This window comes from Empidonax traillii, unplaced genomic scaffold (genome assembly GCF_003031625.1).
Source record: "Empidonax traillii isolate 1590-97213 ecotype Southwest subspecies unplaced genomic scaffold, ASM303162v1 scaffold1718:size69318, whole genome shotgun sequence".
NCBI lineage: Eukaryota > Metazoa > Chordata > Aves > Passeriformes > Tyrannidae > Empidonax > Empidonax traillii.
Window position 1 is genome coordinate 28126 of NW_020956911.1, and position 27523 is coordinate 55648.

The 27523-nt window shown below is 61.2% G+C and overlaps 2 protein-coding genes across 5 annotated transcripts; both read left to right on the forward strand.

Annotated features, from left to right (window-relative positions):
• MYO1F (myosin IF) lies at positions 1 to 25677 on the forward strand. 2 transcript variants are annotated; one of them, XM_027908469.1, is made up of 29 exons: positions 1 to 85; positions 3585 to 3722; positions 5492 to 5581; positions 5977 to 6071; positions 6623 to 6710; positions 6900 to 6989; positions 7504 to 7635; positions 7716 to 7850; positions 7933 to 8065; positions 8370 to 8566; positions 8661 to 8741; positions 9263 to 9349; positions 9481 to 9567; positions 9678 to 9845; positions 9934 to 10019; positions 10304 to 10385; positions 10490 to 10596; positions 10869 to 10967; positions 11674 to 11818; positions 11919 to 12033; positions 12620 to 12789; positions 12883 to 13028; positions 13335 to 13481; positions 13562 to 13710; positions 13976 to 14059; positions 14183 to 14387; positions 15321 to 15487; positions 15580 to 15680; positions 25667 to 25677. In XM_027908469.1, the coding sequence occupies exons 1-28, from the start codon at positions 83 to 85 to the stop codon at positions 15654 to 15656; spliced, it is 3303 nt and encodes a 1100-aa protein (XP_027764270.1). In that variant the 5' UTR covers positions 1 to 82; the 3' UTR covers positions 15657 to 15680; positions 25667 to 25677. The 2 variants fall into 2 exon arrangements, with proteins under 2 accessions (XP_027764270.1, XP_027764269.1); XM_027908468.1 differs by lacking the exon at positions 25667 to 25677 and having other exon boundaries at positions 15580 to 16232.
• Positions 17987 to 27431, forward strand: ZNF414 (zinc finger protein 414). Of its 3 annotated transcripts, none has more exons than XM_027908470.1 (9): positions 17987 to 18088; positions 23270 to 23400; positions 23952 to 24047; positions 24127 to 24234; positions 24436 to 24541; positions 24750 to 25291; positions 25714 to 25764; positions 26310 to 26465; positions 26996 to 27431. In XM_027908470.1, exons 2-9 carry the CDS (start codon positions 23331 to 23333, stop codon positions 27070 to 27072), a joined length of 1206 nt encoding a protein of 401 aa, XP_027764271.1. In that variant the 5' UTR covers positions 17987 to 18088; positions 23270 to 23330; the 3' UTR covers positions 27073 to 27431. The 3 variants fall into 3 exon arrangements, with proteins under 3 accessions (XP_027764271.1, XP_027764273.1, XP_027764272.1); XM_027908471.1 differs by lacking the exon at positions 17987 to 18088 and adding an exon at positions 18760 to 19046; XM_027908472.1 differs by lacking the exon at positions 25714 to 25764.
• The last annotated feature ends 92 nt before the right edge of the window (positions 27432 to 27523 follow it).

A 27523-nucleotide genomic window follows, 5' to 3' on the forward strand; every position in this document is an offset into this window, starting at 1 on the left:
ACACAAAGTGCTCCATGATGGCACCAGAGCCTCGGTGACAGGACCCCCTGAGCACCCCCGGGGGGCAGGACACAGGGACACCATGGTGAGTGCAAGAGGGGCCCCCTTCTGGGTCTCCCCCCATCCCCATCCCCCTCGGGCACCCTGGGGATGTCACCCCCTCTTCCTGCCACCTCAGGGCCACCTCAGGCCGGTCCTCTCCTGCACCAGTCCTGCTGCTTTCTGGGAGGTGCCAGGAGCCTGCCAGTGTCCCTGCTGGAGAGGGGACAGTGTTCCCAGGCTTGGGGACAGGGAGCAGTACTGGGGCTGGACACAGAGGTGGGGGGCAGCCAGGGATGGGTGCCAGTGCTGGGTGCAGGGTTGGTGCCCCCCAGGGCAGGATGGAGCCCCCCAGGGATTGAGTCTGGGCTGACACGAAATGGGTTTGATTTTGCTGTGGCACCCACGGGAGAACCTTGTGTTCCTCCCAGCCCAGCCTCCCACCAGAGCTTCTGGTTTTGGGGTGCTGATGACATCGGTGGGGGGTGGGCAGAGCGTGGGGTGGGGGGTGTCAGCCCTGTGCCCCAGGCCAGGAGGGACCCTCTGAGTGTTGGCCCCCATGGTTGGCCCTTGCCCCCCTGGCAGATGCAGGGAGCAGGGGCTGCAGGCAGCACACGGGGCTGCTGGAAGGCCAGTGGCCGCATCTGGAAGTTGCTCCGGAGGCAGAAGAGGAAGATGAAAGCTCTGAAAATTAGGAAGATGCTCAGACAGGGAGGGAGGGTCCGCACAGCGGGGTCACAGCCGTGTCCTCCAGCCCACGGCCCTGCTCCTGGGGGGATGCTGTTCCCAGCCACCACCACCCAGACAGGAAGGGGACAGTGACCAGGCTGAAACCAAAGCTTCTCCCACCCACGGCTGTGGCTGCCACCTCCGAGAGGCTGTTTAGCTGCTGTCCCCCCAGAGACACGGCCACTGTCCCCTCCCCACCTCCACCCAACACCTGAAGGTGCTTTGTGCCTTCTCCAAGGGCCGTGGGGCTGCACAGGCAAACCCCCGACCCCTTCCAGCCCCCAACCCCTTCCTGTGCCTGGTTGTGACAGCGAGGTGACAGCCCCACTGCTCTTCTCGAGGTTTCCGGTGGTTTTAAGGTGTTGCTGCCTCTGGGCTTGCCCCATCTCAAGATAAAACACCTTGGGTTGCATCCGCTCCCTGCTCAGGGCTTGCAGGTTTTTTTGGTGGTTTAGATCTCAGCTTTGAAGAAAAACATGATGTTTTTTTGCAAGTGCTGCCACGGGGCTGCTCCCCTCCCTGCCTCGGCGATGCTGTCTGAGCTCCAGGGGCATCCGGAGCCCCAGTGGTGACAGTCCCCACCCCACATCCCTGGGGATGCTGGTGGGCTCCTCATGTGTCACCTGCCGTGCACGGGATCGCTGCTGGAGCAAAGTCCCTCACGCACAGAGGCTGCAAAGGGCACCTGGAAGGTCAGGGGTGGGCAAAAGCTTCTCCCTGCCTGGCACGGGGATGAAGTGGCTTCTTGAAGGTGTTTGGTCCAGGCACCATTCCCTGGGGACCTCTGCTCTCCAGTTCACCCCTAACTTCATCCTGGGGTAAAGAAGGGGACCTGAACAGAGGAGGGGACTGAGGAACTGCTGCCCCAAACCTCTAAAAACAAATTTTGTGCCCCCACTCCCACAGGGGGCTGCCTGCAACCCCCATCCCCTGGGGGTTCGCTGGGCACCAAGCCTGGGCAATGCCATGGCTTGGGGGGATCGTAATTCCTCTCCATCCTCCCCCAAGATTTCAGTGAGCCCTGGCCCTGCAAACCCCTTGGGATGTGCTCAGGGAAGCCAGGCAGGCTCTGTGCTCCCAGAAACACCCAGAGCCTTGCAGATACCCAGGACAAAACCCTTCATTCAAAGCGAGCCGGTGTTTTCCTTGCAGCTGAGAGCCAGGAAAGCACCTGAGTTGGCCCAGAGGAAGAGGAGGTGGCAAAGGCACGCACTCCCCACTGACAGCTCTGAGAAGGAGAAGCTCTGGGTGTCAGATCAAAATCTCTGAGCTTTCAGTGCAGGAAATGCTTGTATTTGCCTTAATTTGGTGCCAGAAGCGGTGCCAGAGGGTTTGGGGTGATGGGGACAGGGAACAGAGGTGTTTGCCCCCCCCCACGGGCTCTTCCTGGCTCTCTCCTCTCTGCCTGAAGCTCAGGGTTTTGGTTGAAGCAGCTTCTGGGGTCACTGGCAACTCCAAAGCGACCTGGAGTGGGTGACTGAGCCCACGTATATTTTTCCAGGTGGATTTTCTAGGGGATATCAGGATGGAGGGCAGGAACAGGAGGGAAAGGCGAGAAAAAGACCCGTAAACAGCAAACAGGAGGAAGAGAAGAAGCTCCCCCAGTGGTTTCAGGCTGTGTGAGCAGCCCCATTACCACTCAGACCCCCCTGAACTGACCCAGCTCCAAAGCCAATGGGGGTTTGAGTTGCATTTGGGGTTTGGGGGGCCCTGGGTGGTATTTTGGGTTGCAAAGCCCAGTGAGGAGGGAGGTGGACAGGGGGAACAGCATGATGGTGCTGAGCTCCACGTCCCATGAGGGTCCCTCTGTCCCCCGTGCTGATGGTGCTGGGTGGTGATGGATGAGCCCCCAGGGATGGTGTGGGGGGCTGGGAAAACTGGGGGGACTGCCAGCAGGGTCCAAAGATATCGGGGTCCAGAGGCCTGAAACCTTTGAGAGGCAGCTGGAAAATGAAGCAAAAGGGGAAGAGGAGAAAAGGGAAATGGAAAGAGTAACAGGCCGGGGGTGACGGGGGAGAAGTGAAATCGGTGACGGAGCACTGGGGGTAAAAGAGGAACCACAAGGGACAGGCCCAGGGGGGCCACAGGCAGGGCCAGACAGGGTGTCCCCTCCAGCATCTCACCAGGGGCCACACAGCAATCACAGTTGTGCCCAGCACGTTCCCCCTGCAGCATCGAGGGCGAGGGGAGCCCTTTGGGGGGTTTCTGCACTGTGAAATCTCCCCCCCTGCTCCCAGGGCTGTGTTTACACCACAAGGGCTTAAACCACAGCCCAGTTTTCCTGCTCTGCCCCAGAGACAGAGCTGGGTGAGCTGGAGGGGCAGCTGGAAAGAGGGTGCTGGTGTCACCCTGGGCAGGGGGAAACGGTGATAGGGGCACAGTGGCACCTCTGCCCTGGTACAAGGAGGATGTGGGTGGGCAGAGGATGCCACCACCACCCTTCTCCTGCATTATTCTGGTGCCTCTTTGACTCATAAGCAGAGCCTGTGCAGCAACTGCTTCGTTAGAGCTTCGTTAAGCTCTGCAAGGAGCAGGGGTGGTGGTGCAGATGTTGCCCACAGTCTCAGCACCCTGTCTGCTCCTCACCCCATGCCAGACCTGTGGTGGGGAGGGATCCAGCCAGGGGGGGTGGGGCAAGGCCTGGTGCGCTGGATCTGTAGCTTTGGGAGCTCCCAGCTTGGCCAACCCCCCTCACTGCACCTATTCTGGAGCCACAGCTGAGCTGGGGGAGCGACCACTCACAGCTCTCAGCAGCTCCAGGGGAGTTTTGGAGCCGCAGTGGTGGCCCCTGTGACGCAATCCCTGTGTCCCTGCAGGGCAGCAAGGAGCGTTTCCACTGGCAGAGCCAGAACGTCAAGCAGAGCGGCGTGGACGACATGGTGCTGCTCTCCAAGATCAGCGAGGAGGCCATTGTGGAGAACCTCAAGAAGCGTTTTATGGATGATTTCATCTTTGTATCCTTCCCAGGGCAGCAGGAGGGGGACAGGGAGCAGCAGGGACGGGCTCCAAGGCTTTGCCAGGGCGTGGGACAAACTGGGGCTGCCCCGGTGCTTGTAGAGTGTCCTGCCCTTGCACTGGTGGGACGGGATTGGGATCAGCTGGGGGAAGGTTGCCATTCCCAGGCTGACTTGCACTTGGCATCCAGCAACCAAGACCCCCCTCCTGCCGTGCCCTGGGACCCACTTTGGTCCTTCCTTTGTGGCCACAAAGCCCTGAGCAAAGCCCCTCATCTGCTTCCTCCCACTGCTCCTGCACACTCAAAACGCCACCTGCCTGTGACAGGAGTGACCACTGTCCCCTGCTGCTGTCACCACCCTCCCCAGTGCCCACAGCGTGGCTGCTCTGCACCCACAGCAAAGCCAGGCAAACCCTGGGTGGAGCAGGAGCATCCCTGAAGGCACAGGGAGGGGGTGCCACCCCTCAGTGCCACCGGTGTCACATGGGGTGACCTCACCCAGCACAGGAGGCAAAGCTCCCTCCCTGCCCAGTGTTTTGCACCCCCATCCCGTGCCATCCCCAGCCCAGCCCCTGCTCCCATCGCAGAGATGACACTCAGAGCACTGGACACGAGTCTCTGTGACCCTCAGGCCCCGTGCTGGGGGTGGGGACGGGACGTGTCCCCGAGCCCTTCCTTGCTCACCCCGCACCTCCCTGGGGATGTGGCCGGCTCAGCACCACCATCCCAGCTTCACCTGCACCCCAGACCCCCGGGGGGCAGAGCAGGGCACGGTGTGGGGGGGCTCTCTGGGCTGACAGCAGGGCTGTCTCCAGCCCACGCCGCTGGATGTGGTTTCCCTGAAGATGCTGCTCTGTCCTTACAAGGCGATGCCGTCCCGGCCGGGCGGTCACAGCCTCCTCTCCCGCAGCCCCCGGGGCTTCACGTGTGTTCAGGGGCTGGCTTTTAGGTTAGCTTTTTTTTTTTGGTTGTTTTGGACGAAAAGGATACCCCACGCGGCGTCGTTCTTCCTTTTTTTTTTTTTGTGCTGCTGCCCGCAGGGCTCCATCCAGCCGTGACTCAGTGTCCTGTACTTCTGCATTTCCCAGAGAAGCCCCTCTCTTCCTGCCCTTTGCTCACTCTCCCCCTGCCCTGCTCTCAGGTGGGACAAAAAAAGGACATCAAGGGTTCAAAGTAATCCCACTGGCACCACTCTGTCCCCAAATCTCCATCTCCCCGTGGTGCTGGGGGCTCATTCCCATTCTGCTGCTGCGCCGTTTCCGGGTGCAAATCCCTGATTTTCCACTCTCCTGCCCACACTGAGTTACCTGGAGATGCTGCAGGCAGGGGCTGAGGCAGCAGAGTGGCAGCAGGGAAAGGCAGGAGCCCACAGTTTCTTCCCTCTCAGTGCCTCAGTTTCCCTGACTGGAAGACAGGGATGGGCTCCTGCTGCAGTGTGAGTGTGAGCAGAGTGTGAATTCCAGGAGACTGTGGGATGCTGGGGACGCCCCGTTTGGAGCGGATCCTCAGCCAGGCCAGGGAGCTGAGGGGATGCTCCTGCTGTGCCCTGTGTCCCTCACACCACTGGGGACACCCCAGGGCTGAGGGAGCGAAACCAAGTCACGGCAGTTTCCGAGCGGAAAACCCTCGCGGCATTCCCGGCGCAGCTTCCAGGGCGTGGCAGGGATGCCAAGCCCACCTTCCTGCCGTTGCTCTGATGCTGCCTGCAGGGTGGGATTGGGCGGTGGGAAGGGGAAAACGACACAGAGACCTTAACCTGCCACCCAGACCTACATCGGCCCCGTGCTCATCTCGGTGAACCCCTTCAAGCAGATGCCGTATTTCACCGACCGGGAGATCGAGCTCTACCAGGGCGCGGTGAGGCTGCCACGGGCTCTCTTTTGGCTACAAAACCCCTGGGGGTGTCCCCTGAGGGTTCCCCTCCTCCCCAGCCCTTTGGTTGCTGCAGGGGGGTCGGTGCTCCCCAGTAATGAGGCTTGTCAGCAAACCCACATTCCTGGGAAATTCAGCCCATAAATCCACCTCAGAGCAACCCAAACATGGTAAAACCCAGCCCGAGTGGCTCTGCCCTGATGAGCTCTTCAGGAAGGAGAGAGGAGTCAAAAAACCTCGGGCGTGCTGCTGATGAGCTCATGCTTGTGGGAAGAGACTAATTTCCATGTGGGGAAAGATTAAGGGGATGTGGGGAAGGGCTCAGGGCAGGGTGGGGGTTGGTGGCTGCTCTGTGCTCAGCACCCCTGTCCCCTGTTTAGGCTCAGTATGAAAATCCCCCCCACATCTACGCCCTGACTGACAACATGTACCGGAACATGCTGATCGACGGGGAGAACCAGTGTGTCATCATCAGGTACTGGGGGACACTGGGCACAGCTGGGACTCCCTGTCACTGCTCTGGGACTGGCTGTCCCCCCCCCATCACCCCTTCTCCCCACACCTGGGGGTTTCCCAGTTAAACAGAGCAGCCGTGTGATGGCAGGAAGTGGCAGGAGTGTCCTGGGGGACACTGTGGTGTCTGGAGGGACCCCGACGTCCTGGGCCACTGGGTGGTCCCAGGCAGGGCCAGAGCCTTGTGCAATGCACCTTTCCGGTGGAGTGTTGCAAGGGAAATGGTCAGGATGTGGGGCAAGGCCAGAGACTTCCCCTTGAGGCTCCCAGGTTTCCCCTCCTCCCCTCCAAAACCCAGCAATAAGAAACCCAACATCTCCTCACCAAGCAACGCTCTGGTCCCGCTCATACCCCAGAGCACCTGGGCAGCCCCGTCCCCAGGGTGGAAGTCACAGCCCCCAAAACTCACTGTTACCCTCTGGTCCTGCTCCAGCATCACCCCCTGAAGCCCCCCAGGGTGGGTGACTCTGGTGGGACCATCTCACAGTCTCCTCTGCTTTGGCATTTGCACAGCGGAGAAAGCGGGGCCGGCAAAACGGTGGCAGCAAAATACATCATGGGCTACATCTCCAAAGTGTCCGGGGGTGGGGACAAAGTGCAGGTAGGTCTGTGGTCACCCCTGCCACGGGGCACTTCACCTCCCAGCCTCTCCCCACCGCCCTGGCCCCCGACCCCCTCACAGAGCAGCCACTTCAGGGCTGGGGACACACAAAGTCCCCAACCCCAAGGCAGTGGGAGGGCACAGCTGGGTGGCCACCCCAGCTCAGCCCTGTCCTTGCTCTGCCCCCAGCACGTGAAGGACATCATCCTGCAGTCCAACCCGCTGCTGGAAGCCTTTGGAAATGCCAAAACTGTCCGGAACAACAACTCCAGCCGCTTTGTGAGTCGCCAGGGCAGGTGCAGGGGGTCACAGGATCACAGACAAATTCAGGTTAAAAAAGACCTTTAGGATCACTGAGTCCAACCATTAACACAGCACTGCCAGGGCCACCCTGACCCATGTCCCCAGCTGCCACATCTACACAGATTTTAAATCCTTCCAGGGACGGGGACTCCACCAGTGCCCTGGGCAGCCTGTGCCTGTGCCTGACCACCCTTTCAGTGAAGGAATTATTCATAATATCCAACCTAAACCTCCCCCGGGGCAATTTGAGGCCATTTCCTCCGGTCCTGTTGTCCTGCTGCTTATTACCTGGGAGGAGAGACCGACCCCCACCCGGCTCCAACCTCCTTCCAGGCAGTTGTAGAGAGCAAAGAGGTTTCCACACGAGCAGGGACGCACATCCCAGCAACGCTCCTCACGTGGAGGGAAAAAGGGGGAGAGCAGCCAGGGTTGGGGGGAGTGAGGAACCCCAGCAGGGCCGTGGCTCTGAGCAGCATCCGTGCCGGGGCAGGGGAAGTACTTCGAGATCCAGTTCAGCCGGGGCGGAGAACCCGACGGGGGGAAGATCTCCAACTTCCTGCTGGAGAAGTCGCGGGTGGTGAGCCAGAACGAGTGCGAGAGGAATTTCCACATCTACTACCAGGTACCGGGAGCGCTCAGGAGTCGCCGGGCTGGGAGGGGGAGCCAGAGGCCAGGTAACCGCAGCTCCTCGTTCCCTCGCAGCTCATCGAAGGGGCGTCCCAGGAGCAACGGCAGAACCTGGGCATCATGAGCCCGGATTATTACTACTACCTGAACCAGACGGACACCTACCAGGTGGAGGGCACGGATGACCGCAGCGACTTCCACGAGACCATGGTGAGTGCCTGGCAGGGGAGTCCCCAGAGCCTCCGGGGTTGGGTGGGGGCTGACGGGCTCCCTGTTTCCCCCCCCACCCCAGAATGCCATGCAGGTCATCGGCATCCGGGGCGAGGACCAGCAGCTGGTGCTGCAGATCGTGGCAGGGATCCTCCACCTGGGAAACATCAGCTTTCGGGAGGAAGGGAACTATGCCCGGGTGGAAAACGCCGACTGTGAGTCGCCAAGTAGCTCCAAGGGAAGGGTGGGCGGGGATGATCACAGAGACCCCTGGAAATAAGGGGCAAACTCTCTGTCACAAGTTCCCCGGCAGAGGAGGGAGGCAGAAGGTGGTTAGAGATGGAGAAACTGAGGCAGAGAGCAAACGGGCAAGGGGATGGATGGCAGGAGTCGCTGCAATTTGGCAGAGGAAGGGCCCATCCCACGGCCCCACTCACCGCTGTCCTGGGATGGGACTGGGGGTCCCAGCCGGGGCTGTGGGTGTACAGGCAGCCCTGACCACCCCCCTGCTCTGCCCAGCCCTGGCCTTCCCTGCCTACCTGCTGGGAGTCGACCAGGACCGCCTGAACGAGAAGGTGACCAGCAGGAAGATGGACAGCAAGTGGGGCGGCCGCTCCGAGTCCATCACCGTCACCCTCAACGTGGAGCAGGCGGCCTACACCCGCGACGCCCTGGCCAAGGGGCTCTATGCCCGCGTCTTCGACTTCCTCGTGGAGGTGGGTGCTCCTCTGGGGGGTCACCATCCGCCCCAGAGCGAGCCAATCCCACTGCCTCGCAGCCCTGGTGACGGCTCGTCCCCTCTCCCCGCAGTCCGTCAACAGGGCCATGCAGAAGCCGCACGAGGAGTACAGCATCGGGGTGCTGGACATCTACGGCTTCGAGATATTCCAGGTGCGTGTTCGCGGGGTTCACGGAATATCCCGAGTTGAGAGGGACCCACAGGGGTCGTCAGCCCAGCTCCTGGCCCTGCACAGGACACCCCAACAATCCCACCCTGTCCCTGAGAGTGTTACCCAAACTCTCCTTGAGCCTTTTTGCATGACCCATGCCCTGGGGAGGTTGTTTCAGTGCCTGACCACCCGCTAGGGGAAGAAGATTTTCCTGATATCCAACCCAAACCTCCCCTGACACAACTTCAGGCCATTCCCTTGGGTTCTGTCACTGGTCACCACAGACATCAGGGTATGCCTGTCCTCTTCCCCTCCACGAGGAAGTTGCTGCTTTGTCCAGCTGGGAATGTCCTTCCCTGCTCCTGCAGCAAGGAGAACAGCTGGATCAGGGGGCTGTCAGACCCCAAGAAGGGTCCCTAGAGCAGCACCCAAAGGCTCTGTTGGTTCAAGTCCCCTGAATAAGCCAGAGGAGCAGAACACAACTCAGCCCTGCTTTCTCTTTCATCTTTTGTCCTTGTGCAGAAAAATGGCTTTGAGCAGTTCTGCATCAACTTTGTGAACGAGAAGCTGCAGCAGATCTTCATAGAGCTGACCCTGAAGGCAGAGCAGGTACAGGGGGTGCTGAGCTGGGAGGCAGCAGGGCTGTGCCAGCATCCCAATTCCTCTACCCTCCCTCCTCCCTGGCACAGCTGGAGAGGGGGGGCTCCTGAGCCCACACAGCTCTCCCTGTGATTCCCCAGGAGGAATATGTGCAGGAGGGGATCAAGTGGACCCAGATCCAGTACTTCAACAACAAGGTGGTGTGTGACCTGATAGAGAACAAGCTGGTGAGTGGGGTCCTCTCTGACAGGGGAGACTTTCTCAGGGAGCAGAGGCACCCAGGGAGCTGCAGGACTGGGACCTTTGGACACCCATGGCTTCTCTCTCCCTCTGCCAGAACCCCCCTGGGATCATGAGTGTCCTGGATGACGTGTGTGCCACCATGCACGCCACGGGCGAGGGCGCGGACCAGACCTTGCTGCAGAAGCTGCAGGCGGCCGTGGGCACCCACGAGCACTTCAACAGCTGGAGCTCGGGCTTTGTCATCCACCACTATGCAGGCAAGGTACAGCACCCCAGGCCCCACACCCAGCACCCCACACCCTTCACCTGGCCACCAGAGCAGGGGGCTGAGATCCCCTCCTGTCCCCCAGGTGTCCTATGACGTGAACGGCTTCTGCGAGCGCAACCGGGACGTGCTGTTCACCGACCTCATCGAGCTCATGCAGAGCAGTGAATTGTGAGTCCTGGCAGTTCTGGGCACACCCCAAAAGGGCTGGGGCACAGGGCAGCATCCTCAGCATCCAGATCATAAGGGCTGTGATCCTGCTTTTTGTGGGAACCACAGCTCGGGGTGCTCAGCATCTTGCACGGCCCCACGGGCCCCCCCCCAGGTGACAGCCCCCCAGGTGACATCCCAGGGCTGCAGGGCTGGGAAAAGGGGGGGCTCACCCACCAGAACTGACCCTTCTGAGCCTGGGGAGCCTGGCAGCTCTCACCTGGGGACTGTCACCTCCCTTCCAGTGGTTTCATCCGGATGCTTTTCCCAGAAAAACTTGATTCTGACAAAAAGGGACGACCGACCACGGCGGGCTCCAAAATCAAGGTATGTCCCATGGGCTGCAGGACAGTGGCTGCCCCTGGCTCAGCAGCAGGGTGATGGGCTCCCACCAACACCTTTAATGCTCCAGAGGTCGATCCTTGCAACAGAAACAGGCCAACGACCTGGTGAACACGCTAATGAAGTGCACCCCACACTACATCCGCTGCATCAAACCCAACGAGACCAAGAAACCCCGGGACTGGGAGGAGAGCAGGTAACAGGGAGCCCACAGAGCCCAGGGAATGGGGCACAGCCAAGGAGAGGTGGCCAAGACTGTCTTTCCTCCCAAAACTGATCCCTCCGAGCTGCCCACAGATCCAGGGCAGCACGAGGAGTGTGTGTGTGGACACACCATCCCCTTTAGATGCATCACCCATCTGAGCCCCAAGAAGCTCTCACACCCATCCCTGTGCTAACGGGGGCCAAAGGGCCCCAGCAGGTCCCACCCTGACCTGCCATCCCACACTGTCCCCCCTGGCTCTGCAGGGTGAAGCACCAAGTGGAGTACCTGGGGCTGAAGGAGAACATCCGGGTGCGCCGGGCGGGATTCGCCTACCGCCGGCTCTTCCACAAATTCCTGCAACGGTGAGTGACCGTGGGGGATTCATTTAATTGTTTTATAAATTTAGGATTAATTAATTCAACCCCCTGCCATGGGCAGGGACACCTTCCACTAGCCCAGGTTGCTCCAACCTGGCCTTGGACACTTCCAGGGATGGGGCAACCACAGCTTCTCTGGGCAGCCTGTGCCAGGGCCTCCCCATCCTCCCAGGGAAGGATTCCTTCCCAACATCCCATCTAAACCTTCTCTTTTTCAGTTTGAATCCTTTCCCCCTTGTCCTGTCTCTACCTGCTCTTGTGAAAAGCACTTTATGTTGCTGTGAAGTATCAGGGGTGCTGGGAGCCCCAGATGTCCCCCTTTTGTACTCCAAGTTGGCCTCCCAGTGCTGTGGATCATGAAGGCACAGCCAGGCAGCACCAGTACACACCTGCCTGAAGTGGGATGGAGGATGGCAGATCCCTGCAGTCCAACTGTGACACAGCTTTTCATTAGGAAGAAATCCCTCCCTGTGAGGGTGGGGAGGCCCTGGCACAGGTTGCCCAGAGCAGCTGTGGCCGCCCCATCCCTGTAAGCATCCAAGGCCAGGTTGGACGGGTCTTGGAGCAACCTGGGCTAGTGGGAGGTGTCCCTGCTTGTGGCAGGGGGATGTGGGACAAGACAATCTTTAAGATCCCTTCCAACCCAACCCAACCCATCCATGATTCCCTGATGCAGTGTCTCTCCCCGCAGCTACGCCATCCTCACCCCCGAGACGTGGCCCTCGTGGCGCGGGGACGAGCGGCAAGGGGTGCAGCACCTGCTGCGCTCCGTCCACATGGACCCCGACCAGTACCAGATGGGCCGCAGCAAAGTGTTCGTCAAGAACCCCGAGTCGGTGGGTGCCCCCCTGGCCCTGCACATCCCCCCCCACAAAGGGGACACTGGGGTGGGGTGTCCTGGACAGCCACGCTCAGCACTCCGTGCCCCCCTCCCAGCTCTTCCTCCTCGAGGAGATGCGGGAGAGGAAATTCGACGGCTTCGCCCGCGTGATCCAGAAGGCCTGGCGCCGGCACGTCGCCATCAGGAAGTACGAGCAGATGAGAGAGGAGGGTAAGGACGTGGACGCCAGCACCCCTTTCATGGAGCCTTTCATCAGGGCAGTTCATCTATCAGAGTAGCATCCCCACTCCTAATCGTGGCACTGATGAGGAGGGGGGTGAAGAGGAACCAGACCATAAGATATCCAGAGTCTTTTCCCACATCTTAAAGGAGGGCATAGATTTCTTGCTCTTGTTTCCAGCCCTGTAGGACAGAAGCAGATCCTTGTGCTGTCTCGTTCTGCATTTCATTGCCTGCACAAGGATGGAGAGGAATAGCTGGGAGTCAGCACTGGCAGAGGGATGGGAAAGCCCAGTGGTCCCTGCCTGACCCCCCCACCTCCAAGGGTTTTTCCCACCCTCCCAAACATGCAGTGAAAAATCAAGGAGGAAAATCCAGAAAGCAGCTGTGACCATCCCTCCTTCCCACAGCACAAGGATTTGTGAAGGCAGTCAATGGGTTTCAAAGCCAGCCAGGCTCAAGCAGCTGGGATTCCTCCCACGGCATAAAACAAGCCCCACTTCTTGCTGCTGTGATCCGTGTGACAGATCCCATAGCTCCCAACTCTGACCAGAACTGCTTTGGGGTTCTTTGGCAGCTGCCAGCATCCTCTACAACTTCAAGGAGCGGAGGAGGAACAGCATCAACAGGAATTTCGTGGGCGATTACCTGGGCATGGAGGAGCGGCCGGAGCTGCGCCAGTTCCTGGCCAAGCGGGAACGGATCGACTTCGCCGACTCCATCACCAAATACGACCGGAGGTTCAAGGTACAGGGACACACCCGTGGTGGCAGGTGCCACCGTGGTGCAGGTGCCCCCTCAGCAAACACCCCTCACCCCCCTCTCCTGCCCCTTTCCCAGCCCATCAAGCGGGATTTCATCCTCACCCCCAAGTACTTCTACCTGATCGGGCGGGAGAAGGTGAAGAAGGGCCCTGAGAAGGGGCAGATCAAGGAGGTGCTCAAGAAGAAGGTGGAGCTGCAGGCGGTGAGCGGAGTCTCGCTGAGGTGTGTCCTTTAGCTCGAGCTCCACGTGGGAGGGGTCACCTCAAACTCCACCAGCCCCCCCCCCCCATGCCCTGGTGGCCCCCACCCCCTTGTTTATAGAGGCACCAGATCATCGAGCTGCGGGGAGGAGGCTCCCCACAGGATGCTTTGCAGATGGGGCTTTAGAGATCTGGGGGTTTTCCAGCCAAATCACGCTCTAAATTTCCTCGGGGGGGACCCAAGCCAAGCAGGGCCCCCCAGTGCCCAGCTGGCACCAGCCTTGCCTCCTACTGACACCCCCCCCCCAAACTGGGATTGCTCCCCCAGCACCAGGCAGGATGACTTCTTCATCCTCCACGAGAAGGACGCCGACAACTTCTTGGAGTCCATCTTCAAGACGGAGCTGATCAGCCTGTTGTGCAAACGCTTCGAGGAGCTCACCCGCTCCAAGCTGCCCCTCTCCTTCAAGGACACGTAAGGATGGGGGCCAGGAGAGGTGACAAAGCAGGAGAGGGCCCTGTCACTGTGGTGTAATGATCCCCTCTCTCCCATAGACTACAGTTTCGGGTGAAGAAGGAGGGCTGGGGCGGTGGTGGCACCCGCAACGTCACCTTCATCAGAGGACAGGGCGACGTGGCCGCCCTCAAGGCTGGAGGCAAAACCCTTACGGTCAGCATCGGGGATGGGCTCCCCAGGAATGCCAGTGAGTGCCAGGGCACCCAGGGGGTGGCAGGGGGGGGCACACAGGAGCGCTGGGACTACAGGGCACAGCTGGGAATATCGGGGTGAGCCAGTGCGTGCCCAACCCTGCTGGGTTTGTGTCTCACCCAGGAGGGACCCACTTCTACTGGGGTGATGGGGCAGCACGGGGGGCTTTGGGGAACAGGACAGCTGGATAGAAATGGGGGGGAAGCCCCCTCAGCTGGCTCTGAGGACCGTCACCTAACGGGGGGCTTGTGTCCCCCCAGAGCCCACAAGGAAGGGGGCAACGCAGAGCAGAGGTGGCAGCAGGTTCCCAGCATCCTCCCGGACCGCCCCACCAGCACCCAGAGGTGAGGAGGGGGGTGCCAGGGAGGGGAGACCCCAGCCTGGATCCAGCCAGTGCTGCGCTCCCAGAGGGTGCAGGCTGAGCGGGGACCTCCCCTAATGCACCATCCTGGGACGGGATCTTCCAGGAGCCTGCAGGAACGGGGCACCCCAGTTCCCACAGGGCGATGGGCGGCCACAGAGAGACACCTACAAGGCCCCCCAGAAGCAGACACGGGGCCCACCGGCCACAGCACTGCCCCCCCGCAACACTGGCCACCAGCCCAGGACACCCAGGCCCCCATCCGAGCACAACATGGATTTCCTCAACGTGCCCGACCAGGGGGTGGCTGGGTAGGTCCTGTCCCATGTCCCACTCCCTGATTTATCCTCCCTTCCCACTGCCACCAGTGCCAGGAGATGCTCTTTCCCCTCTGAGGAGCAGACCAGGTTGGGACAACCTGCCTTTGCTGGCAGGACACATCTCCCAGGCTCTTGGGCATCCCAGTTCTTCCAGTCCATGCCCTGGAAGACCCACCTGCAGGCACAGAGCACCCTGTGGGAGTGGAGCAAAAGGATAGGAAGGAGGGTGCGGAGCATCCTGGCCCAGTTCTCCCAGTCCCTGCACTGGGAGGACCCACCTGTGCTGCAGACACGGAGCATCCCAGGGATGTGGGATGACAGGATGGGAAGGAGGGAGCAGCACATCCTGCCTCCTCAGTTCTCCCAGTCCTTGCACTGGGAAAGACCCATTTGCAGGTCTCATGGCTGTGGGACAGCAGGATGAAAAAGGAGGGTGCAGAGTATCCCAGCCCAGTTCTCCCAGTCCCTGCACTGGGAAGACCCATTGAAGGCACAGAGCGTCCTGTTGGTGGGTGACAGCAGGATAGGAAAGGAAGGTGCAGCACATCCCAGCCCAGTTCTCCCCAGTCCCTGCACTGGAAGACTCACCTGCAGGCACAGAGCATCCTGTGGGTGGGCGACAGCAGGATAGGAAGGAGGGTGCAGAGCATCCTGGCCCAGTTCTCCCCAGTCCCTTCACTGGGAGGACCCACTTGCAGGCACAGAGCATCCCAATGGGTGTGGGGCAGCAGGATGGGGAAAGAGGGAGCAGCACATCCCTGCCCACTTCTCCCAGTCCCTGCACTGGGAGGACCCACCCACGCTGCAGATACGGAGGATCCTGGGGGTGAGGGAGGGCAGGACGGGAAAGGAGGGAGCAGCACCACCCCACACACCCTCCTGCCCTGCCGGTATGGACCCCATTTGTCCCCTCCATGCTCCCAGGATGCAGCGCCGGCGCAGTGTGAGCCAGAGGCCACCCCCAGCCCGCCGGCCCAAGGCCCAGCCCAAGGCGGCCGTGCCGCGGTGCCGGGCGCTCTACCAGTACGTGGGGCAGGACGTGGACGAGCTCAGCTTCAACGTGGGGGACATCATCGACATCCTGCTGGAAGGTACCAAAACCTCTTGGCCTTGCCCAGCGTCTCTCCCCGCTGTGGCAGTGCCCCCCCACCCCTGACCTGGCTGGTTTTATCCCCCTTCCCAGATATCTCGGGCTGGTGGAAAGGCCGCCTGCACGGCAAGGAAGGGCTTTTCCCCGGGAACTACGTGCAGAAGATCTGAGCTGGGCGCAGCGGCCACGTGGGGGTCAGCACCCTCCCAGCCCACCTCTGGGAGGCTGTGCCACATGGATCCATGGTAGTTCTCCACCATTTTTTTATGGAGGGAGCTCTTCCCGCTCCCTGGGCCGTGTGGGTGCCAAACGCTGAATCCCGCAGCTGCTTTAGCTGGTGGCACTCCCACAGCAAGGACAGGCTCTTTGCTGCTTGTTCACACCCTGGGACTGAAACTATCATGGGGTATAAATGGGATTGTTGTTAATAATTATGGTAAACAGCCAGACTCGGCAAATCCCACTCAGGGATTGGGTTTGGGGGTTGTGTTTCACACCGATGCCATCCTGTGGCTCCCACTGGCCCCGTGACAAGAGCTGCAGTGTGGGCAGACACGTATGGGAGGAAGCCCCATTCCACCCACACTGAACCCTCCAGAAGAGGTTGAATACAGAAACCAGCTCCCCCAGGAATTCAGCTCAGGCATCTCCACATCCTGGCACGGCTCTGGATCACTCACAGCCGGTGGGAGCTGCCAGGGCAGCGGCAAAGCAGGACCGGGGCACCATCACCCGTCCCTGATTTCCCACAGGAAAGGCTCCAAGGATCAATTAGACAAAGCCCACGGAGCTGTGACATCTTTCTCTGATGGCGGTCAGAGGGGTGCTGGGCCCCCCCCCCCTCGGTTTGCAGAGTGAGGGTCCCATCTATGGGGGGCCAGGGTAGATGCGTGGGGTGGAAAAAACCACCATCCTTGGGATTCAGGGACACTCTACATCCCCAACTCCCAGGACAGGATTCGGGGGACACTCTCCACCCCAAACTCACGGGACAGCAGGACAGCTGTGGCCGGGTGGGGGGTGTTGGGTGCGGGTTTGAATCCGACCCAGGGCTGTTCCAGGAATTTTGCAGCAGGGGAAGGGGATGAACGGGGCCGACATGTCAGAGCTCGCGTCTGACTTTTCCCCCACCCCTTTCCCGCTCCCCCCCGCCGGAGGAAGTGACGACAGCCCTGATCCCACATGGCCCTGCCTCAGCATCACATCCCAGCCCTCCTCTTCCTCCCTGGCGCTTCCCGCTGTCCCAGCGCAGACATTACCCGTGTCCCACCGACGGGACCCCGGGGTGGGGGTGGCAGAGGGGTGGGAAATCTCCCGTGACCCCACACTGAAAACACAGCCCCACACGCCCCAATATGGGATATTACCACCCCTGTGGTCCTTGGGGTGATTTTTCATGTAAATCACAGGCTTTTAGGAGTCCTTGCACTGCAAAGCTTTTCCTTTTTTTTTTCCTTTGGTGGGGCGGTGGGAGAAGGCAGAGCCTTTGTATTTATTTTAATGAAAAAATGGCTTTGGAAACTCGGGGGATTTAGGAAACTCCTTCCTTCACGTTCCAGCCCTTCCTTGGGACTGAAGTGGGGGGAAAGGGGGCAGCACCCCAGCAGTGGGTGCTGTCAAGTGGGATGTTCCCATTCTGCCCTGCAGGCAGGTAGGAGTTGGACCGGCTCAGGCACTCACTGGGATGTTCCAGAGGGCTCCAGGGGCTCTGAGGGGCTCAGTGGTCTCTCAGGAGTTTTGGGGTCTCTCAGGAGCTCCAGTTGTTCTGTGGGTCGTGGAAGCCCCAAGGGGCTTGGACCCACTCTTGGGTCCCACTCAGGAGCTGACAGGGAGTCCCAGTAGTCCAGGGTGTTCCAAGGGTGTCCAAGAGGGCCCTGGGATGCTCTAAGGGGGATCAGAGTGCCCTGAGGGGTTTGGGGGGCTCCAAAAGTGCCCTGGGATGCTTCAAGGGGTCCAGGGCTTCCCAAGGGGCTCGGAGTGCTCTGAGGGCTGTGGGATTCCATGAAGTTCCCTAGGATGTCCTGAGGATTAAGGATGAGACCCCTGGGATGCTCCAAAGCCCTGAGATGCTTCAAAGGCTCTGGAATGCCCTAAAAGCTCCAGGATGCTCAGAGACCGCTGGGATGCTCTAAAGACCCAGGATGCTCCAAGACCCCAGGGATGCTCCAAGGCCCCCGGGATGCTCCAAGGCCCCCGGGATGCTCCAAGACCCCCGGGATACTCCAAGGCCCCCGGGATGCTCTGACATCCTCCCCCCCCACCCCCGCCCAGATGCTCCGAAGCCCCGGGATGCTCCAAACCCTGGGGATGCTCCGAAGCCCCCGGGATGCTCCCGCCTCCCTCGGGCGCTGGGATGCGGAGTGGGTGGAATCATCCGGGAAAAACAGGCGCGGGGGGGAAGCACCGGGGCGGGGCGGGGCCGGGTTCCCCCCCGCGGCCCCCGCTCCCCTTTCCGCACGCTCCTTCCTCCCTCCCCCCCGCCATCCTCCTCCTCCTCCTCCTCCTCCTCCTCCTCCCCCCGCTCTCGCGACAGCTCCGCACAGAAAATGGCCCCGCGGCCGCCCCGCCGCTGATGCGCGACCCGGGCGGCGCCGCAGCCCCGGTACGACCGGGAGGGACCGGGAGGGACCGGGAAGGAGCACCTGGCACCGGGGGGGGGGCAGGGTAACGAGGGGCGACGGGGGGCGGCACCGGGAAGGGAGCGCCGATAGTGGGGATTCACCGGTAGCGGGGGTGGACCGGCACCGGCGGGGGGGGGGGACCGGCACCGGGGGGACCGGCACCGAAGGGATGGACCGGTATCCGGGGATGGACCAGTATATGGGGGGTGTACCGGTGTATAAGGGATGTACCGGTATCGGGAGGTGTACCGGTATCGGGGCATGTACCGGTATCGGGGGATGTACCGGTGTATCGAGGGTGTACCGGTATATAGAGGGTGTACCGGTATATGGGGGATGTACCGGTATATGGGGCATGTACTGGTGTATAAGGGGTGTACCGGTATCGAGGGATATACCGGTATCGGGGGATGGACCGGTATATGGGGGATGGACCGGTATATGGGGGATGGACCGGTATATGGGGGATGGACCGGTATCAGGGGCTGGAGCAGCACAGGGGTGATGTAGAGGCACCGGGGATGGACCGGCACCGGTGGATATACCGATATACCGATATCGGGGGCTGTACCAGCACCGGGGGGAGCACCGGACACCGGTCCCTCGTGGGGCTGGGGCCGGCAGGGAACCGAGCGGGGGTCGGGACCGGGAAAGGAGCACCAGCACCGGTATTGGGGGATGAACTGGCACCGGCGATACCTGCACGGGGGGGGGGATGTAGCGGCACCGGGGTCGGACCGGCACACAGCGGGTGTAGCGGTACTGGGGGCTGTGCTGGCGCCGGGGGATGTGATGCATCGGCACCGGGAGCTGTCCCGTCGCCTGGGACAGCATCGGCACCGGGGATATACCGGCACGGGGGGTGCACAGGCGGCGGGGGCTTCACCGGCACCGGGGGGATGGAGCAGCGCCCGGAACGTACCGGCATCGGGGAGGGAGGTACCGGTACTCGAGGGGTACACCGGGTGGGGGCTGTACCGACACCAGGGGCTGTGCTGACACTGGGGATGTACTGGGGGGAGGTACCAGTGCATGGGATGGACCAGCACTGTAAACCTGCTCCTGAAGGGAGCTGCGACCTGCACCAGGGAGGCACCAGCCATGGGGCTGCTCCCCACGGGGGCTCCAGATCCGGGGGGGGTGCTTCCCGTGGCTCTACTACCCCCAGGAATAGTAGCCATGGGTGTATGGTTGCCCATGGGGGGCTACAGAAACCACTGCCCGTGGGGGGCTATCCAGTGGGGCTGGAACCCATGGGGTTACCTGTGGGGCTTGTAGCCCAGGGACAGCTGGCCATGGAAGCCACGAGCCCCGGGTCTTTTCAGGCCTGTGGGAGCATCAGGGCACCTCAGGTATCTCAGGATGCACCTGCTGGGATCTCCCCGTGGTCCCTCCATATTCCCACACCCGTGGGAGCTGCTTTGTTGCTGTCAGAGCCGGGGGATGCCACTGCTGGAACGAGGGGGCTTCTGGCCTTGGCTGTGCTGTGAACTTGGCTGGGGCCAGCCAGGAGTGCTGCTCAGGAACAGCTTTATCCAGGCTCAGGGATGAAGCTTCAACCTTCCCAGGGTGGCTCCCAAAGGGAAAGAGGGTGGGGGTTTTTTTCCATCTGCAGAGCTGATGTAGCTGTGGGTGGATCAGCCAGCCATAGGCAGGCAGGTAAAGGTGAGCACCAGGATGGTGTGGGGGTAGGGGGGAAATGGCAGGAGGGCTCTTCATATTCAGTGGCTTGGAGCAAGCTGGGGGGATGGAGGAAGCTGGGGGGAAGGAGGAAGCTGGGGGGATGGAGGAAGCTGGGGGGGATGGCAGGGACCCCCAGGCTGCCCAGGGCAGCTCTGCAGGAAGAAGGGCCTCAGCTGAGCTGCCCCCACATCCACCCCAGGGATGTGGCACCGAGGCCGTGCATGAGGCTCAGCGCTCACCCCCGTGGATGCCCGTGCTGTCACTGGGCTCAGGGTGGGCTCCTCAGGCTCTCCAGGCAGATTCTCTGAGATGGAAAGCAGCAAAAACCCCCTGGGAGGTGCAAAACACCGAGGCAGAGGCTTTGCCCCAGGCCGGAGCGGGATCAGGGCATCGCAGCACCACAAAAACACCCGGAGCTTTTTCCCCCCACCAACACCCCAGCTCTCTGAGGGCTCCTTGTGATATCTGAAGGCACCAGGAGGATTCACAGCATGTATTTTAATGCAGGACACGGGTTTGAACCCGGTTCTGGGGGCTGGTGGTGCTGGCAGGAGCCGTTGCCGCTGGCACAGCCGGAGCTTCCTCCCTCCGTGCTCGCCGGCTGCGATCACATGAGCCCCTTGTTCCCAGCCTTTGTCTCCTCTCCCACGCTGAGGAGCTGCCTGGGGAAGCCTCCTCACCCTCATCCTCATCCTCTGGCCTCAGAGCGCACACAGAGACGCCCAAATTGGATTATTTGTCCCGTTTATCCTCCCTGGGTGGGTTTATAGGAGTCTTGGGGATGTGGATAAACCCCCTTCCCCCTCCCTGGATCGTTGGAGGGAGATGAGCTGTATTAATTATTCACTGATTCAGCAACAGAGCCTGCTCGGGGTGACCAGCAGCTGCAAAGCCTCCTGCTCACCCTCGTGGCTTAAAGGATTTTTTTGGGGTGCCAGGGGTCGGAGTGAGGGGGTTTGGTGTCAGCAGGTTTTTGGGGAGACTGAACCTGTGGCAGGAACACCCTGGGAATAGTGACAGGTGGCTCTGGGAGTTGGGTTTCCAGGGCAGGTTTGCACTGGTGTTGAGAGGGGTCAGACCTCTGGGAGAATCACATTTCTGGGGGGTGAAGGGGGTCCCATCTCTTGGGGGGGGTCACATCTCTGGTGGCCACAGGAGGTCACTGGGGACAGGGGACAGGGACAGTGGCAGGTCAGCGGCTCCTGGGCGAGAGTGTCACTCTCAGAGTTGCAGAACAGAAGGTCCTGGAGGATGGGAAGTGTTGGCCACTGTCCCACGGGAGGTGACAAATGACAGCAAGATGACACAGGTGCCACCTGCTCCCCAAAAACCTGTCCCTGGGCCGAGCCCAGCGCGATGCTGGGGTGTCCCCGTCGTGTCCTCTGTGTCCATCCTGCCTGCCCTCGTGGGATCTGCCCGTAGCATCTGCTCAGGAGGCATTTTTCCAGCTTTTCCAGAGGGAAAAAAAAACAGCTTAAAATGCACCAGGGGTATTGCCTGTACGTGGGAAATGGAGAGAGGCATCAAAGAAGGAGAGGAGGGGGTTTCCAACATCCAAAGGCTGTTGGTTTGACCCTGGAGCACTGGGAGCTCCCTGCCCAGGAGTTCACAGCCCTGCTGCGATGCTGCTGAGGAAGAATTCCCTGGTTTCTTGGAAAAACTTCCCAGTGCTCCCACTGAGCTCCCAGTGCCGTGGTTGCCCTGCTCCTTTAAATGGCTCCTCTGGAGGCCATCGATCCCCCCGGGGGGCTGTCAGTCCAGGCAGTGGCAGCCAGGATTGATCCAGAGCCGGTGATTCCAGCAGGGAAGCAGGAACCTGGTTCACTGATCTCAAGGACTGACACTGCCAGGAAATTTTCTGTGAGCTCCGACACTTCAGGGACAGACATCCCTGGGCAGGCAGACACAGCCCTGCCCCGACCCTTTTAGTGATTTCTCCCCCCCAGAAAAGATTCCCAAGACCTTTTTTCCCTGACAAAAACTTCATTTCCCCCTGATAAAACAAAGCTCTGTCAAAGCTGCAGTGAAGTTTCTGCTCAGTGTTTACCCACAGTCACACAGAGTTGAAGGATGGAGATGGAGCATCCCCTTCATCCAGGCCTGGATTTCCCCTTCTGGGACGTGATCAGCCCCAGTCTTGCCCCAAATTCCCTGCTCCATGGCCAACTGATCCCGGCCTGGGTGCTGATTCCATCCCAAAGCCACCGAGCTGAGAAAACAACAACAACAAAAAAAGCAACGCAACCCCCAGACAAAACCTGGAGCAGCCACAGGAATAATCCCACATGGATTTCCCCCCCCCCCCTCCTCTGATTTGTTGCCTGCTGGGCTGCCATCCCAGTGTGCTGGGTGCTGCAGGAACAGCTGCTGAGCACGGCTTGGCCAGGCTGAGCCCTGCTGGGGGAGACCCCCCTGGAGCTAAAAGCTGGGAGAATGCCTCTGGAGCAGATGATAACAGGAAGGTCTGGCCAGGCTGGGAGGGATGGGATGCACCACACAGCAGTGCTGATCCCCAGGGAGGTTCCCCAGGGATGTTTGCTTCAGGACTCACTGAGCTCTTGGGGAAATATTGACCTTCTAAATAGTGGCCAATGTGCTCATGGCAGCCACTCCACAGCCCGAGCACTGATGATATCATTATTATTATTATTATTATTATTAGCTTTATTAACATTATCAGGATTTTTACCATTCTTATTGTTATTATTTTATCATTTTCTCCTTATTTTCATCATTGCTTATTATTTATTAGCACTATTGTTATTACCATTATTATTATTATTATTATTATTATTATTATTATTTCCTTTTTCACTTCAACATTTAGCCACTATTGGGAAATCTCCCAAAGTGGGAGGTTTCTTTGGATGCTTTTCACTGGGAATTAGTGTTTGGCTTTTCCACGTTGAAGCCTTGTGCCAAGGCCAAGCCAGTGTAATTTTTGGGGACCAGGAACTGCCCCCACATGCCAAACAGCATCTCCTGGTCACACAGTGGGATCTGCTGCTTCTCTTGGCTGGAAAATCCTTTGGAACTGTTGGGGGGAGCATCCATTGAGATCCAGTGAGCAGGGAGGGGTTGGAGCAGCTCCAGCAATCCCTTCAGCGGTGCCTTGGCAGGGGGGTCTGTAGTTTGGGGGGAATTTTTGGATATACAGATGCCATGAGCTGGGAACAAAGCAGGGTTCTGGTGATGCTTGGGGGAGGCCGTGCAGCTGAGGGGACCTGTGGGGACTTTGTGGATCACCCTGGGCTGGGAGAAGCAGGAGGGGACAATGAGTCCAAAGCCCCCCCGCCCTGGGCAGAGACACTTCCAAGGCCCCTTGAAGCCAGAATGTTCTGCTGGCTTGGTCCCCGGGGTAGGAGGGCTGGTCCCAAGGCCACAGAGCACTGAGAGGAGGAGGAGGAGGAGCAGGAGGAGGAGGAGGAGGAGGAGGAGGAGGAGGAGGATCTGACCTCTCGCCCTTGCTCTCGGTGCAGCATCACCAGGAGGAGCCTCTGTGGGCACATCCCTCACCCCGTGCCCTGCACTGGCCAGGCCATGAAGACAGAGAAGGACGAGGCTGTGCCCACCTTCTCCCTGCGGGGTAAATACGGTGGAGAGGGGGCAGGTGAGTCCCCTGTGCCACGGGGTGGGGAGAGGAGTCGGGGCAGGAGCAGGGGGAGAAGCCTTTGGTGCCCGTTGCTGGGAGGTCCCTTTGGCCAAATCCCGCCCCAGAGGTGGGTGGGAGCACCGTGGGGATGTGCAGATGTGCACAGGTGTGAATGGGTGTGCTTGGATATGCACAGGTGTACAGGGGACGTGTCCTGTGCAGGGCCAGGAGTTGGGCTCAGTGATCCTGGTGGGTCCCTCCCAACTTACCCTATTCTGTGATTCTTTGAGTGTGCAGGGATGGGTTAGGGTGTGCAGGGATGGGTTAGGGTGTGCAGGGATGGACCCAGGTGAACACTTGGCATCGCCCAGTGAGTTCCAGTCACCACTAGGCTTCATCTCCACACCACCAGCAAAGCCCCTCCCAGCTCTCACACCCTGGAGGGCTCCAGCCCCTCCAGCCACACCTATTTTTGGGCTGCCCCCCTGTTTTTGAGGGAGGGAAGAGGGCAGAGGGAGGTGGTTGGGCAGGGCTGAGCCTTGTCCCTGTCTCATGGTGTCTCCCCACAGGCTGCAGTGAGGTGGCTCTGCCCGGTGCCCCGATGCCGGTGGCTGGAGGGACCCCAGCCCAGGACCTGCGGCCCCTGAAGCGCAGACCTGTCCCAGGTGAGCCCCAGCCCTGCCCCAGGGAGGACACAGTGACAACTAGAGCAGGGAAAAGGCCAACAGATCTGTCTCCTTCCAGGGAAGCACTACCAGTGCTCGAGCTACGGCTGCAAACTGGCCTTCCCCAGCATGCAGGAGCTGATGGACCACCTGAAGGTCCACTACAGACCCACACAGTCCCTCGAGGGTAAGGCCAGGACACACCACACACTCCTTTTTTTGTCTGGGAGGGGGCAGAGCGGGGCTCGAAGCAGGGGCAGCACTGGTGGTGGTGCTGGTACCTCCAGGATATGGGAGTGGAGGGTGGTGTGGGAAGTGCTGGAGACCCACCAGTGGGGCTGTTCCCAGCTGGGATGTTGCTGAATTTCCTCTGAATTTCTTCGCTCAGGCAAAACCTTCCACTGCCCCACGCTGGGCTGCACCGAGACCTTCCCCAGCATGCAGGACCTCATGGCCCACATGAAGGTGCACTACAAGCCGAACCGCTACTTCAAGTGAGTCCCTCTGCTCCCTGTCCCCATCCCACCTCCTCCCTTAGTGGGGGGGGCACCTGGCTGAGCCCAGAGAGCCCCGAGCGCGTGGGGTCCCAAATCCACAGTCCCCCATCCCAGCGGCATCCGCCGGGCTTGGGATGATGGGGGGTGGCATGGAGGGAGCACCACCACTGAGGGTGCCTCCTCCAAATTCCATCCTCTCCCCCAGGTGTGAGAACTGCCTGCTGCGCTTCCGGACTCACCGCTCCCTCTTCAAGCACCTGCACGTCTGCTCCGACAGCGCCAGCACCCCCGCGCCGCCCCCCAAAGCCGACAAGCCCGTCCTGCCTCCTGCTACCTCCGCCCTGGACAAGGAGCCCCCGGCCAAGCCGCCCCCCGAGGGGCTCCCCAAGCTCCCGAGCGCTCTGCCGAGGCCCCTGGAGAAGGAAACCCTCCTGCCCGGCGCGGACTCTGCCGCGGCGCCGGCCGCGCTGCCCACCAGCCTGCCCGAGCTGCCCGGCTCGCTCGAGGCGCTGCCGCTGGTGCCGCCGGCCCCCCACCCCTTCCCGCTGCTGGAGCCCGGCCTTTTCGGCCCTTCGTCCTTGACTCGGTTCTCGGGGCCACCCCCGTCCTCGGTGCCGGGGCCGTTCCTGTCCTACGTGCCCCCCTCGCCCTACGCGTTGCCCCAGCCCCCGGCGCAGCATCGCCTGCGGCCCTTCCTGCCGGGCCACGGCCCCGCTGTGTCCAACGCCGTCTGGAAGAAAAGCCAAGGTGAGCGTTCGGGAAAAACAAAACAAAACAAAACAAAAAACAAAACAACCTTCTTCTGCTCCCGCCTTCACCAGCAGCTCTCCCGTTGGAGGACCCGCCACCGCCGCCCAGCCGAGCATCCATCCCCCTCGTCCCGGGCCGCCCCGGCCCGCCCCCCTTCCTTTCCGAGGCCCGTCCCATCTCCGCCGCCCCCTCCATCCATGTTCAATTGGGACAAAGCACCGGCAACCACCAAAAAAAACAAAAAAAAAAGCAAAAAAAAAAAAACAAAAAAAACCTCCAAATTTTCCCGGCCCTGCTGCTCCCCGGCGTGCTGGGGGTGCGAGGCGGGGGGGCCAGGCCAGGCCTGCCCTCCCACGTGTCCCCCCACCCCAGGGAGGGGAGGACCTAATGCTTGTCTTGCCCCTCGATTCCCTCCGCAGGTGTGAGTGTCAGCCCACTCCTCCCATGCTTTGGCTCAGGAGTGACTCCAGGTTAGTTTGGCACCTACTGGTTGGGGGCTGCTTTCTGTCACTGGGGGGGTTTGGGGGCGGCGGGGGGGCCACAGGGGGATGGGAGAGGCCCCACGGGGCACCACGGTGCTCCACGGAGAGCAGAGGGGGAGGGCAGGCTCCCTCCATTCTTCTTGGGAGCCACACAGAGAGGGGATGCGGCCCAGGTAGGCTCGGAGGCAGGGGGGTCGCTGGCTGTGCCCCCCCCAAACCCCCCAGCCCTGTCCCGAGGGCAGAAGCAGCAGGATGAGGAGCTGCAGCAGCTGCGTGGGCTCCAGTCCCCCCAGTTCCCCCAGTCCTGAGGCCAAACTGGAACCCTTCTCTCCGTGGGGCGCGGAGAGGAGACATTCACAAGGGGAGATGGTGGCCGGGGGCGGGGGTCACAGCCTCGCTCCCTGCTCCCAGATTTGGGGTCCCTCCCTCGGGAAGGGAACCCTCTGTGCATGTGGGGCTGGGAGCCCCCCACGGCACCCGGGAGCGGCCGCCGGGGGTGGCCCCTGTGCTTCCCTGCCCGCCCGTCCTTGCAGGGCACTCCTCCAACAGCCGCATCGTGTGGGAGCACACGCGGGGCCGCTACTCCTGCACCCAGTGCCCCTTCTCGGCCGCCTCCCGCGAGGAGATGACCCTGCACATCGAGGACCACCGCAAGAACCCCCCGCCCGGGCGCCTGGACGCCGAGATGGGTACGGGGGGGATCCCCGAAGTGCCGGGATGCTCGCGGGAATGGGCGCGGTCTGTCCCGCAGGGATAATGCGGATCCCCCTCTCCCGGTCCCAGCTGGGGGTGACCAGCCCTGGGGTGGATCCTGGGCCGCAGCAATGCCCTGGGGGGGGAAAAGGGGTGTTCCTGTGCCCTCTCCGTGCCATCCAGCCCCTGGTTCCCCAGCCCATAGCAGTGCCCATGGGGGTCTGTGTGCCCTCCCTGTGCCCCCCAATCCCTGCATTGCCACAGGGGGTCCGTGTGCCCTCCCTGTACCCCCCCCCCAGCCGCTGCAATGCCCTGAGAGGGTTGTCCGTGTGCCCTCCCTTTGCCTCCCAGCCCACACCAATGACCTGGAGGGGTCTGTGTGCCCTCCCAGTGCCTCCCCCCCCACCCCCCAGCCCCTGCAGTGTCCCGGGGAGGGCCATGTGCCCTCCCTGCAGCCTCCAGCCCCCGAGCCCCCAGGGTACGAGGGGCTCCACGGTGCTGACAGCTCTCCCCCCTCTCCCTGCAGATTTCGGGGTGGGTCTCGCCTCCTTCCACGCCAAGCTGACGCCGGAGATGGAGAACTCCCTGTACTCCCAGCTCTGATGCCCCGGCTCCCACGGGACTGCTCCTGCTCCTGCTCCTCCCCGTCCCTCCCCACGAGCCGGGCAGGGGGCACCGCCCAGCCCCTGCCACTGGGCTGGGACAGGGATCCCTCCCTGGGCACCGGGAGCACCCCCAGCCCAGCCCGGGGTGCCAGAGGAGCGGGTGTTTCCTCTGGAATTTTCTCCCCTCCCTTTTATTTTCGGAAACTCTTAAGCACCCGGACCCCCTCGTTCTCCCTCCCCCTGAAGGTTTCGTTGCTTCAGCCCCCGTGGCTCTGGGGGGAGCCCGGTAGGTTGCTCAGGAGTTAGTGGACTTCTCTGGAATGAGACCTTGGAATAATAAATGGGAATTGTACAGGAGTGGCGGCCGGGAGAGGCTCTGTCAGTGCCTGTGGGGGCTGGGGGTGATGGGGGAGTGGGGCCACCCCTAAGGATGCCCCCCCAACACTAAA